At 41.1% G+C, this 12,349-nt stretch overlaps 1 protein-coding gene across 4 annotated transcripts in view; it reads right to left on the bottom strand.

Moving 5' to 3' along the window:
• The window catches only part of Tmem245 (transmembrane protein 245), an 82,189-nt gene that overhangs the window by 45,617 nt on the left and 24,223 nt on the right, over positions 1 to 12,349 (bottom strand). For 2 of the 4 annotated variants that reach the window (XM_028882987.2, XM_028882989.2), the window contains exons 5-8: positions 10,287 to 10,523; positions 8,345 to 8,514; positions 7,297 to 7,320; positions 2,291 to 2,395 (exon numbers count right to left, since the gene is read on the bottom strand). In XM_028882987.2, the coding sequence (XP_028738820.1) occupies positions 2,291 to 2,395; positions 7,297 to 7,320; positions 8,345 to 8,514; positions 10,287 to 10,523 (536 nt within the window). The remainder of the gene's footprint in view (positions 1 to 2,290; positions 2,396 to 7,296; positions 7,321 to 8,344; positions 8,515 to 10,286; positions 10,524 to 12,349) is intronic. The other 2 variants (XM_028882988.2, XM_028882990.2) reach the window with 1 other exon arrangement.

Here is a 12,349-nt window from a genome sequence, read left to right as displayed (position 1 = left end):
CCCAACTAAATGCTTTCCTTTGTAAGAGTTGCCTTTACCATGTTGTATCTTCTCAGCAATAGAACAATGACTAAGACATGTAGTGGATAGCTGTGATAAAGCGAGAAATTCACGGAGTCCACTTAAAGGGCAAAGGAATTTATTAGGGGAGAACAACTCACTGTACAAAACAGAATTGTCACAGGTTCTGGAATGGCTACCAAAGTCAGTCTTGCATCCAAGCCCACAAGGGAGAGAAGTGAGAGTCTACTGTGTCTCTGGTCTTAAGGGTAGCCCTGAGCCACGCCCCAGGGGCAAGTACTTCAAGGTCATAGGTAGATACAGCAGTTACCTGCTACGTCTCTAGGGGCGGTGCTTCGAAGTCATAGACAGAACAGCTATCCACTACATCTTCCCCTTTTGTCTAAATAAGAAAGTTCCTGCATTTTCTGTTTTCTCGGGTATTATTATGTTCCTTCTCAGGTCTTTGATGGGGTTGAAGACTAGATAGTTACAGTTATGGTCCTGTCGTATCTTAGCTAAGAACGTTGGGAGTAATCTCTGTAACATGCCATTTACCTATGTTCTGGACATCTCTGGATTTCAGTATGTGTCTCTTGTTTGATGTTGTTCTTGCTGGTTGTAACTATTTTTGTTTAGGTTATTTTACCTTTTCCCTCTCCTGGACAATACTTGGTAAGCGTTCCTATTATATATAGTTAATTATATTAGGTTAGAACACAGAGAAAAGTATGTAACTTTTCCATGTGCCTATGTGTTTTCCCATTCCCTCCTGTGGAACCAAGGTAGAATCTCCACAGTCCTTTCTCTTCAGGCGAAAGTCATTTTTTGGTCTGTGTCTGTTTTAAAGATAAGGTCTCACTATGTAGCTCTGGCTGGATGATAGGTGTGCCCTATCACATTATCTTAACTTTCCTTACGGTACACATCTGCCACCAATGAATCCTCTCAGTTTTAACTTATCTGGAAATGGTTTTCTTCTGCCTTTACTTTTTTGAAGGGGAAGAGAATCAGGTGGGAACTGAAGCCGGAGTCTTGAGCACACTGGCCAAGTGCTAGGCAACACAGCCATACTTGCAGCTCCTTAACCTTTATTTTGAAAGAACAGTTTCATTAAAGAAAAATGTCTTGGTTGTCAGACTTCTTGTTCTATGGTTGAACTCCATTGCTTTGTCTTGGTAGGACTTCTCAGTAAGAAAACTTTTACCAACTGTTTGGTAAAAGTTTTGAAGTACTTGCTCCTGGGAGGTAGCTGGGGGCTATTGGTAAGCACAATGCAGTACTTCAGCAAATTGCTGCCCTGGATTATCTACTGGTGATGGTTACTAATGAATCTTTACAGGACTGTTAGATACCCATGATTTCAGGTATGTGTCACAATCTTTTGAAAACAGACCACCAAAACCTGGAAGTGGAGTCAAGTAGAGTTCAGAGAAATAAAGATAAAAATGCACTGAAAGAGTGTACAAAACTACCCTCAGCAAGCACACCACTGTGAAGAGAGAATGTGGCCGTGCTTTGGGGAGTGCCCTTCTCCATGACATTGAACTAGAAACAAGACTTAAGGTGGAAGAATCTGAAAAGCCAAAAAAAAAAAAAAAAAAAGAAAAGAGCCTATGTGAGCTGCCATGTGTTCTAGTGAGATCTCTCTCTTCTGAAGGAAGTTTAGTGGTCACAATCTTCTGAGGGTCTCCTATGGGTCTGACTTAAGGACAACAATAGCCACATATGCCATGGCCAGAGGACAGCATGTCACAACAGACAGCAAAAGTCCAGGCAACAAGGAAAACCACAGGCACACGGAACTGCACCAGACTTAAGTACTCCATGGGAAGACCAGGGGCAAGAGGGAAGGGGCTAATGCAGAGATTCTGAAGGTAGGCGCACCAGCGCACCTGCACATGGAGGTTCTCAGAAGCCCGCGGCAGGGGTTGGAGGCCAGCATCTGCACTGCCAGCAGAAGGCCTCCGGACCCCAGGAGATGAGGAAGGGGGAGCACTGTGCTACTAGCTTAGGAGTCATGAGGCCAGCTTGGGGGATGGAGGAGGATTATTTTTGGGATTTCTTTTAACTTCATTTTCTCCTGAAGACTTGATGACAAAATAAAATGTGTGCAAAAGCGATTTAAAGAGAAAACATACTAGGCAGACTCACAGCAAAACTATTAAACGGGTAGAGGTACTTCTGATAAGCCAAATAACATTTTCCATTTGCTCCTGCTAGCTTCAGCATATGCAACTCTAGCAACAAGGCCTTTGTTATAACAAGATAACCAGTGGTTGTACTTTACCTTTGCAGTCAGGAGAAGGGCTAAAAGAAGGGTTCCTATTACTAGCAAGAATATGATGAAAATGCTAATAATTTTATCTAACATCTTCTCCAACCAGATGATCATCTGCACGGAAATGAGAAAGGATGATTACTTATCTTCAAAGTATCAGTTAATCAACACTTGCATGTACTCAAATATCACAAATACAGGATATTCAGCATTGCAAAGCAAACGATAGCATATTGATTAAAGCAGTAAAAGCTATAAGCAAATTAACTTAGAAAATTAACTAACAATATTAATTGCTGCTGTTATGTGGAGAGTTCATTATTGTCATAGCTATGAGAAGGCGGTCAGGCAGAACATTATCCACATGTACCCCTGAATTCTCCCTATGCTACATCCACATTTCCATCTCTAATTCACGAGACATAGTAAATACATTCTAAACTAAATGGTGACAATCCATCAGTTGAACTTAAATCTCATGAAGCTGTATTATCACTTAGAAAGCACAGACAGCTTTAGAGAATGTGTGTGCTCCTTGTAATGGTCATCTCTAAATCATACAAAAAAAAAAAAATAGGAGCAAAGACAGATAGCAATTAACTCCAAATGCATTTGACTTTCCTCGCATTAGGGTGATTAAGACAGTAATGGATGCATGCAATGTTAGGGCAATAATAAATAGCGAATTCAGAGTAACGGCTCCCAGGTACTATGTTTTGGGAGGTGGATGCAGTTCTGAGATGAATGGCGGATGAATAGTTTTGGGGGTTTTTAATTTGTTTTGTTTTTTTAAATGAATGTGTTATGAAGGCTTTAATTGTTTTAAAAAGTTAAATATACATGTTTATTTACTTTACAGGTGTCAGGGCATGAGTATGGAGATCAGAGGACAATCTGAAGAGTAGGTTCTCTCCTTCCATCACGCGGCTTTCACAGACTGAACTCAGGTGCTACACTTGGCATAAAAGCCATTATTGCCAGCACCAGGACTTTTAGATTTTATATATTTCACAATAAAATACTTTTTTAAAAAAAAATACTTTTTAAAGTCCTGCTATCCACTAGAAGTTTCTATTCTATTGAAAATATAAACTTTATGATACAATTCTAACTCAATGAAGTACATTAACCTTTAATATAGCAGCTGTTCTTTAACCAATAACTAAAATTATGCTCTCCTTAAGATGTTATTTGATACTCTATCTTTGCTAGAACTTTTCTCATCGTTTACAATCCCATAATCCTACAATTTAGACAGTTTTTGTTTTCAGAACATGCAACAATGATAGACTTCTACACTTCCTGCATGCAAAGCCACCATTGAACATTCAAAAGTAGACGTAATTAGATCAATATTGCTAATGTGCCATATCGCACCCTTCAACCCAAGTGTGGGCTGTAATACTGTTGAGTTTTTCCTAATTTAAATTGAAACTTCAATCTCTACACAGTGAGTTAAATAACTAAAGGCAACATTTTTCTTTTTAAAAAACATCTCAACTTTTACAACATTTATTTCTTCAAAAGTTGAACTCATGTTTTCCACGAAGGACACTGACCTTCATTTGTGCCACAGTGAACTCAGACACAAAACGTTAATCTAATGTTGACACTCAGAGCTTCAAACAGAAGAGTTAAGCTTCAATGCATGCTACCAAAGCATCAGAGACAATGCAGAAATTAAAGGGGGGGGGGCAGGTATCTAAGATATGGAAGGTCAGGTGTCTTACTCTGAAGGTAAGTTCTCAAATCAAGGGACTGAGAAGCTTTGCCATCAGGACTCTAGTTCCTGAGGCAGCTCCCCAAATGAAGGGCTGCCTCACTCCTCCCTCTACAGCTCCAAAACCCAGGAAACCAGGAGTACAGATTTACAGCACACACACAAAGTAGTTCAGTACAGCCAGATTTGTTTCCATGAATAAGGGTTTCTGAAAGTAATGTAGGAAGCATCCTTAAAAGCCTATTTTTAAATAGAAATAAGCACCGAACCCTAACCTCCTATCAGGTACTATTAACATACAAACACGGGTTTCCACAAATACGCCCACCAGAATCAAAGAATCAAACTTCATAATTTTAGGCTAGAGTAGAATCTTCCCAACTCCAATTCTGTCAGAAATTCAGTACAAAGTACTTGCTTAAGACTTGAGAGACTCTTGTTCTTTCCAACCTGCCACATATTGAAGGGTGCTTTGCAGAAGACCCTGTTCAGTCCCCAGCACCCACATGGCAGCTCAATGTCTTTAACTCCAGTTCCAGTGGATCTGATAATCTCTTTTGGCTTCCAGGGGCACCAAGCATACATGTACACAGTGCACATATAGACATATACACATACGTAATGCAGACAAAACACTCATACACATTTCAAACAAACAATCAGGACAGTAAATCTGGATAGAGGAAAAGCAGCAACTGCTGAGTGCATGAGTGAACAAGAGAGCAAAGAGCAACACGGACAGAGGACGCGGGGGTCTCTATAGAAATGCCAGGTGCTGTCTTTCCAAGGAGGCTGACCTTCCACACGCTCACAGCGAGCATCGCCAACCAAACTGTCACCATCACTGCTGGGCTGTGCAACACACACGGTATCTAAGAATTGCTCCAATCTTTCTAGGCAATGACCAATTAATAACCTTTAAGGTTTTGTTCTTAAAAGAAGAGGAACTGTTTTAAAATGGCATGCTAAGTATTTCAAATATGAGAAGGGGATGCACTTTTAAAACTTAATTACACTAAGCTCTACTCTAAAACTTCTAAGACAACTGGCTTTGTTTATCAAGCTATGAAGAACATATCATAAGCTGAGGCGGTGGTCATGCACGCCTTTAATCCCAGCACTCGGGAGGTAGAGGCAGGTGGATCTCTGTGAATTCGAGGTCAGCCTGGTCTATAGATCAAGTTTCAAGACTGCCAGGACTATTATCCAGGGAAATCCTGTCTCAAAATCAACAAAAAAGTATCATATATCCTAATGCATTTCTCTAGAGCACGCACAGAAATGCAGGTGACTGCATCTCAACTACACACCAATGCTTTGAACACGCTACACAAAATGAAAGACAGCAGTTACTTGCTCCCTCAGGAATCTTTTAAAACTGACTCTGCTTTTCAGCTATACATTAGGCTCATAAATTGGGTTTCCAAACTCATTTAGTCCACTGAGGGTTTCCAATCTCATTTAGTCCACTGAGGGTAGATCAAATTAAACTTAATGAAATTTAATTCTTCTTTCTAACTTATCTTGAGGACAATTCATTTCAATAGACACCAACTGGGGAAACATACATAATCACTTTACTTTGATTAAAGTTAACAAAATGTGTGTTATAATCTCTTTGTATATATTCTATCTAGCTATCTAGATAAAGATAGATAGACAGACAGACAGGCGGACAATCAGACAGACAGGGATTATACTCACATCCTGATACTAGGTTTACAGGAATGAGGGAATAACAACCATGTAGATGTAGGATGAAGTAGACAATATATTTTGCACATTGCTTACTTGCAATCCAGTTTTAAAACCTTAGATGTTGTCATTTCTTCATTTCAATGGGGGGGGGAGGATTCTAATCTCCACATTTAAAAGTTCAGATATCTGGGTCTAGTAGTGCATGATAGTTTGCCATGTTCCAGGCCTGAATTTGACCCCTCAGCACCACAAAAACAAACACTGAATAATTAACAAATATGAATAAGTAAATAAAAACTGAAAATCAAAATGTGACTTTGATCTACTTCCCCATCTTTAAGGTTTTTTACAATATTTTTACTGAACCTAGTCTTGCCTCTGTTTAAACAGAACGCACATACATGACACCACCTCTTGCAAATGCTGCCATATCTTGACTAAATGTCGAAGGCACAGCATTCCTCATATATGTAGTTTGGCCTTAGGAATTGATATGAAATGTGCCTATCACAATGCCATATCAATTATGGAAAGCAGTTCCCACAGACAGACCTTATGACTCATGAAACACAGAATTCGATGTTATAGGTCATGACTATAGGTTGATTAAATAAAAGAAAGAAAGAAAAAAAGAAGGAAAGATAGTCTGTTTCTGGGATACTGGAGTCATAGTTAATTTTTGGCACCTTGACACAAGCTAGTCATTTGAGAAGAAGGAACCTCAATTGAGAAAATGTCCCCACCAGACTGGTTTGTGGGCATGCCTATGGAGCATTTTCTTGATTAGTGATTGATGTAGGAGGGCCCAGCCCACTGTGGGTGGTGCTACCCCTGGGCAGGTAGTCTTAAGTTGCATAAAAAAGTAGGCTGAGCAAGCTAGGAGGAGCAAGCCAATAAGCAGTATTCCTCCATGATGGACTATCACTGAGACATGTAAGCTGAAATAAACTCTTTCCTCCCCAAGTTGTGTTTTACCACAACAATAGAAGCCCACACTAAGACAATTTAGTTTTTATTTAAAAAAAAAAAAAAAAAAAATTCAACGGGTGTTTTACAGATCTGTCAGTTTTTAAAAATTACTGTGTCATTTATAGAAAAAATAGCAACAAAGAGATTCTTCCTCTACCATAACTATAACTTAATTTGTTTCACAAACCAAAAGAACCTACAGCTAGCTGGGCTTGCTGGTAGATGCCCCCAATGCTAGCACTCGGGAGTCTGAGGCAGGAGTTTAGAAGCCAGCCTAGACTATAGAGCAAGACCTTGACTCAAAGAAGAAAAGAGAGAAAGACCAGAGTCACCCCATTAAAGAGAAAAGACAAGGAAATAAATTCTATGGACAGAAAGGCTATGAGACATAACTTCTCAATACTTGAACAAAGGGGGCCATTCATATCCTAAGAGCTTTGTGGAGGTTTTAGTAAATGACTCTATGGCAGAATTCATATTTCACGACCTTCCATAGCTTATAGTTAGAATTTTAAAAACAAATCTTAGTTTGACACATGGACTGAAACACAGAATGAGAAAGGAGATGTTGAGGGGCTGGGCAGGGTATGCAATTCAGTAGTGAAAACCACACCCACATGTTTATTACCTTCTTATTTAGCCAGTGCCAGAGCTGGAGGACAGGGAGGTGAGAGAGAAGATAAGAACAGTGGGATATCGTTAGAGAATGCAACAACAGTGTGGAGAGAGAGTCTCTGAGAGCAGGGAGGAAGGGGTCAGGAAAGGAGAGGAAGAAACGGTGCATTACAGAGCTTTAACACAGTGCCGCTTCACAACCAGGATGGCTGCAATGCCAACCCCAAGCCTTACTGTAACACCTGACAGCCATAGCCTCCTCCCAGGGACAGAGCCTCTGCACAGCCAGTCCTTCTACCTAATCAACGCCTGCTGTGCTCAGTTTGCTCTGCTGACTTCCCCAAACTGCCCTTTCTACCACCTGGGCCACAGAGGGAGGGCATTTTCACTGAGTGCTCCCACTGTGTCACAGAGATACTTCTATACAAACTGTAGTCCTGGCTAGCACTGAATACATCAGACACATAGGAGCTTGCTATTAACTCAGCACACACAAGCACATTATGAGGTAAGTGCTATTATACCCATTTCATTGATAATGAAACCAAGGCACAGAAGTTAAGCCATCTGTCCAAGGTGACAGGGCTAGTAAATAACCAAATTGGGAGACAAAGGCAGAGTGTGAATTTAGATTCCATGTCCTTTAACCAGCTTAACGAGGTCTCAGAAATGACCACCTCTCGACAGTAAGTCGAGCATCTGTCTTGGGGTCCAGGACTGGTTAAGTTCCCCTGTAAGTCAACACAGTATCTGACAAACAAGAATCACTCCAAAAAGATTCCCACTCTGAGCCACCATCTCACCTAATCTTAAACAAGTCACTTCAGCTCTCTGGATTTCATTCTGGTCCTCATTAAGAGAAGAAGTCAACCTAGGTGCTCTCTCCTTACAGCTGTGTTTCATTTAAGTCCGCCCTATCCTCATATGAACATAACTGTAAGCCTTAAATTTTCATGGAGAATTAGATATGAAGTACATCATTAACTAACACATGTTATGAAATGGATCGTTTCAAGCTATGGAACACATAAAATCCCTGGAAGCAGTCAGTCATACAATACCTTGCTATCAACTTTTAGTAAGAACTTTCCAAGCCCGATAATTGGCCATGGTGCTAACGCCTCCTGCCGCTCCTTCAGGAAGCATTCGATAACCTGCCACCACACGCGGCAGCGTTTCTCCAGGAAGCCCACCACTCCAAAGTGAATCACGAGCTTTTTGATTATCCACACTACAGAGAAGATACAAACACAAAGGACACAGATTTCTAGGCAGAACATGAAAAGGTTCCTCAGTTTCCATCCCAAGCAGTAAAGCCAGTACTAAAACAAGATTGTGTAGGAAAGGAATGAGGAGGACCACAGGTATTTTAAACAGAAGGAACTGGCCAGGTGTCTTAGTTAGGGTTTCTATTGCTGTGAAGAGACATGATGACCATGGCAACTCTATATAAAGGAAACATTAACTGGGGCTGGCTTACAGTTTCAGAGGTTTAGTGCATTACCGCCATGGTGAGAAGCATGGTGGCGTGCAGGCAGGTATGGTGCTGGAGATGAAGCTTAGAGTTCCACATCTGGATCCACAGGCCACAGGAAGAGGTTGAGACTCATGAGAACTGGCATGAGCTTCTGAGACCTCAAAGCCCACCCCCAGTGACACACTTCCTTCAACAATGCCACACCTCCAAATAGTGCCACTCCCTATGGGCCAAGCATTCAAACACAGGAATCTATGGGGACCATTCCTATTCAAACCACCACACCAGGCATACTTTCAAGTAAGCCCCACTAGCTAAATATCATCCTCTTTTTGGAGCTAAATCCCAGGATGAGTCAGGACTCACTGTCTAGCCTACAAACATCATGAACTACAATGGCCTTCATAGCTTCCCTCTATCTAAGGAAAACTGATTTCCTTGGCTATTACAGCTGCTCTTCCCCAGGGGCTTTGTACCACTGCAGGCAGTATTTTCAACTGTGCTCCTGTTTGCTCACATGCTGCTGCTCTGTGCACCTGAAGAGAGGCCTCTCTGTTCTGCAGAGAAACCAACTGTTAAAACCAACTAGGAAGAGGCCAGTAAGGGTGGGCCTAGGTAATTGATTCTTTCCACTACAATGTCTCTAACTCCTGGGACCAATATTCTTAAACCCAACCTTGTAATTTGCAGGGTCAGTGTGGTGGTTTGAATGAGAATGGATCCCATAAGCACATATATTTGAATGCTTGGTCCCCAGTCAGTGGAACTGTTTGGGAAGGATTAAGAGGTGTGGCCTCATTGGAGGAAGTAGAAACTAGCAGTAAACTTTAAGGTTTCAGAAGCCCAAGCCATTCCCAGAGGGAGTACTGTATGTTCATGTGTACATGCCTGCTTGCCTGCCTGTCTCTACCTCTGTCTCTCTCTGCCTCGTGGCTGTTCTCTCAACATGTAAGCTCTAGCTACTGCTCCACCTCCATGTCTGCCTGCCTGTTGCCCTGCTCCTCACCATGAAGGCCATGGACTCAAGCCCTCTGGAACAATGATGAGCCTCTAAATAATGCTTATAAGTTCTTTATAAGTTGCCTTGGTCATGGTGTTTTGTCACAGCAATAGAAAAGTAAAACAGTCAGTATGACATAACAGTTCAAAAATTCCTTCATTAGGTTGTTTTGGTTTTGAAACAGGGTCTCTCTATGTATCCCTGGCTGTCCCAGAATTCTCTATGGCTCTTGCAGAGGACATGGGTACACGTGGCTCACAAATGTCTGAAACTCAAGTTCCAAAGTTCCAGAGGATCCAATAAATACCCTTTTTATGTGGAGCAGGCCTCTAAAGACACACACATGCAGGCAAACACTCATACACATAAAATAAAAATAAATATTTTTCTCATGAACTAATACAAACATACAACTATTTTAAGTAAGATGGTAATAAGATTATATCAAATATTAAAATCCCACTGCAAGAAAAGGAGAAGGAAGTCTGTGGCAACAAGATAAAACCATACTTAACCAAACAACAACCTGCAACAGGCACTGGCAGCAGCTGCACGATCCACAGATTCAGCCAGAGCTGGACAGCAATGATGGCCCACACGAGAGACACGAAGTAAATGTCGCTAGTTTTCTTCTTCCTGAGAAACGTCCCCATCTCAGGCCTCTGTCTGCCCAAAGTAGGTGAAGGAGAAGAGGGCGAGGAACGGGAAGAGGATGAAGAGGAAGCAGACACTGCTGGGGGCGGCTCTCCCCTGTCCGCGGGCTCTAAAAACACGAAGACATAAAGTCACACACTGTCTTAGTCCACATGAGAAAAGAACAATATAAAATGCACTGCACTGGCATGTGTAGCAGGACTGCATGAGGTCAAGAGACAGCAGATTTGCACTGAAACGAACTTGTGGAAACTACCATCAGCAGAGTTTTGATCTAGGGAAATCAGGTTTACCTTTTACCCTATATGAGCTAAGCATTTTTTGAGATTCATTTTTATTGTATTTGTATGGATGTTTTGCCTGCTTGTGTCTGTGCTCATTGGTCAAGGCTAAAAGTGAAGCTGATGATAGCATGCTTTTGTTTGACTTTGCTCTGCCTGTTTGATCTGGAAACTCCAGGTCAGTGGGAATGATAAATGCCAGAACAGTAACTCTACAACCTAAGTATCATCCCTCTCTGCTTCGGAAACATGGTTTCATGTTCCAGAACAGTATGTGTTTCTACTACTCTGAATGCTTTCTCCTAAATTATGCCTTCCTTAACACAAGTACTGTAAACGGAGTTTCTCTGTCCTGCCCCTCTCCCAGCCACTTTTAAATAATCACTCCAAGGCTTATATATATTAATTATAAATGCTCTACTGGTAGCTCAGGCTTATTACTAACTAGATCTTACACTTACATTAACCCATAATTCTTATCTATGTTTAGTCATCAAAGTGAATGCTCAACTTTGCCAAAACAAGGTAGGATGGTCCTTCAGGTTCCTGCTTCACAGAACAAACTGCCAGACATTCAGCAGGACACAGAGGAAAGCAACTGAAGAATTTTGCCAATATAGGAGGGACAGTCCTTCAAATTTCCTGTTTCACTAAAAAAATCTGCCAGATACTCTAGGTCTATAGGCTGAAGATGGATGCCCCAAAATTACAGAAGAACTTTGGTAACTATCCAAGCAGCCAGATGTCTCTGCCATTTTTAGAGTTTTAGTTGCTTGCAATGCACTTCTTGTTTACTCAGGTAATATTATCTCCTTCTGGGGTCTTTGATGGAGTTGGAGACTAGACAGTTATAATTATAGCTTTTCTTAGTTATGATAAAAGGTAAATGAGATATGAAACTTTAGACTCACAAAGACAGGATAGATGATAGAGTATTTTCTTTAATTTTGCTAAATACAAATAACTGGATATTGTAACGGATTCTTACTTGATAACTGTTTTGGTTGTGTACTATTTTACTACGTTAAAGTTAAAACCTTCTTTTTTGATTAGACAGAAAGGGGGAAATGCTGTGGAATCCTGTACACTGTGAATATGTGCTGTTCCCATTGGTTGATAATAAAGCTGTTTGGCCAATGATGAGGCAGAATACGGTAAAGACAGAGATGAAGAAGGGTGGAGTTAAGGAACCTCCAGCCAGCTGCCCAGAAAGCAAGATCTGTAGAAAATGAGGTAACAAGCCATGAACCACGTGGCAAAGCATAGATTAAAAAATATGGGTTAATTTAAATGCAAGAGCTAGCTAGTAATAAGCCTGAGTCATCAGCCAAACATTTATAATTAATATAAGCCTCAGAGTGATTATTTAAAAGTGGCTGTGTAATGGGACGGGACAGAGAAACTCCATTTACAATGTACTAAGTCAGTACTTCAAGAAGAGCTTCCTATATGGGAGGATTGAAGAATGGTTGAACTGGCAAAGTGCTTGGCACATAAGCACAAGTACCTGAGTTTGGATCCCCAACACCCATGTAAAAGGGGCTACAGTGTGTGTCTGAAATCCCAGCGCTGGAAAAGTAGGGACAGGGAGATCTCTGGAGCTTGCTGGCAAGCAAACCAAGTCAAATTGGTAAGCTCCAGGTGGAAGTAAGCT

The sequence above is a fragment of the Peromyscus leucopus genome, chromosome 2 (assembly GCF_004664715.2).
Source record: "Peromyscus leucopus breed LL Stock chromosome 2, UCI_PerLeu_2.1, whole genome shotgun sequence".
Taxonomy (NCBI): Eukaryota; Metazoa; Chordata; class Mammalia; order Rodentia; family Cricetidae; genus Peromyscus; species Peromyscus leucopus.
This window is presented reverse-complemented; position numbering and strand designations above follow the sequence as displayed.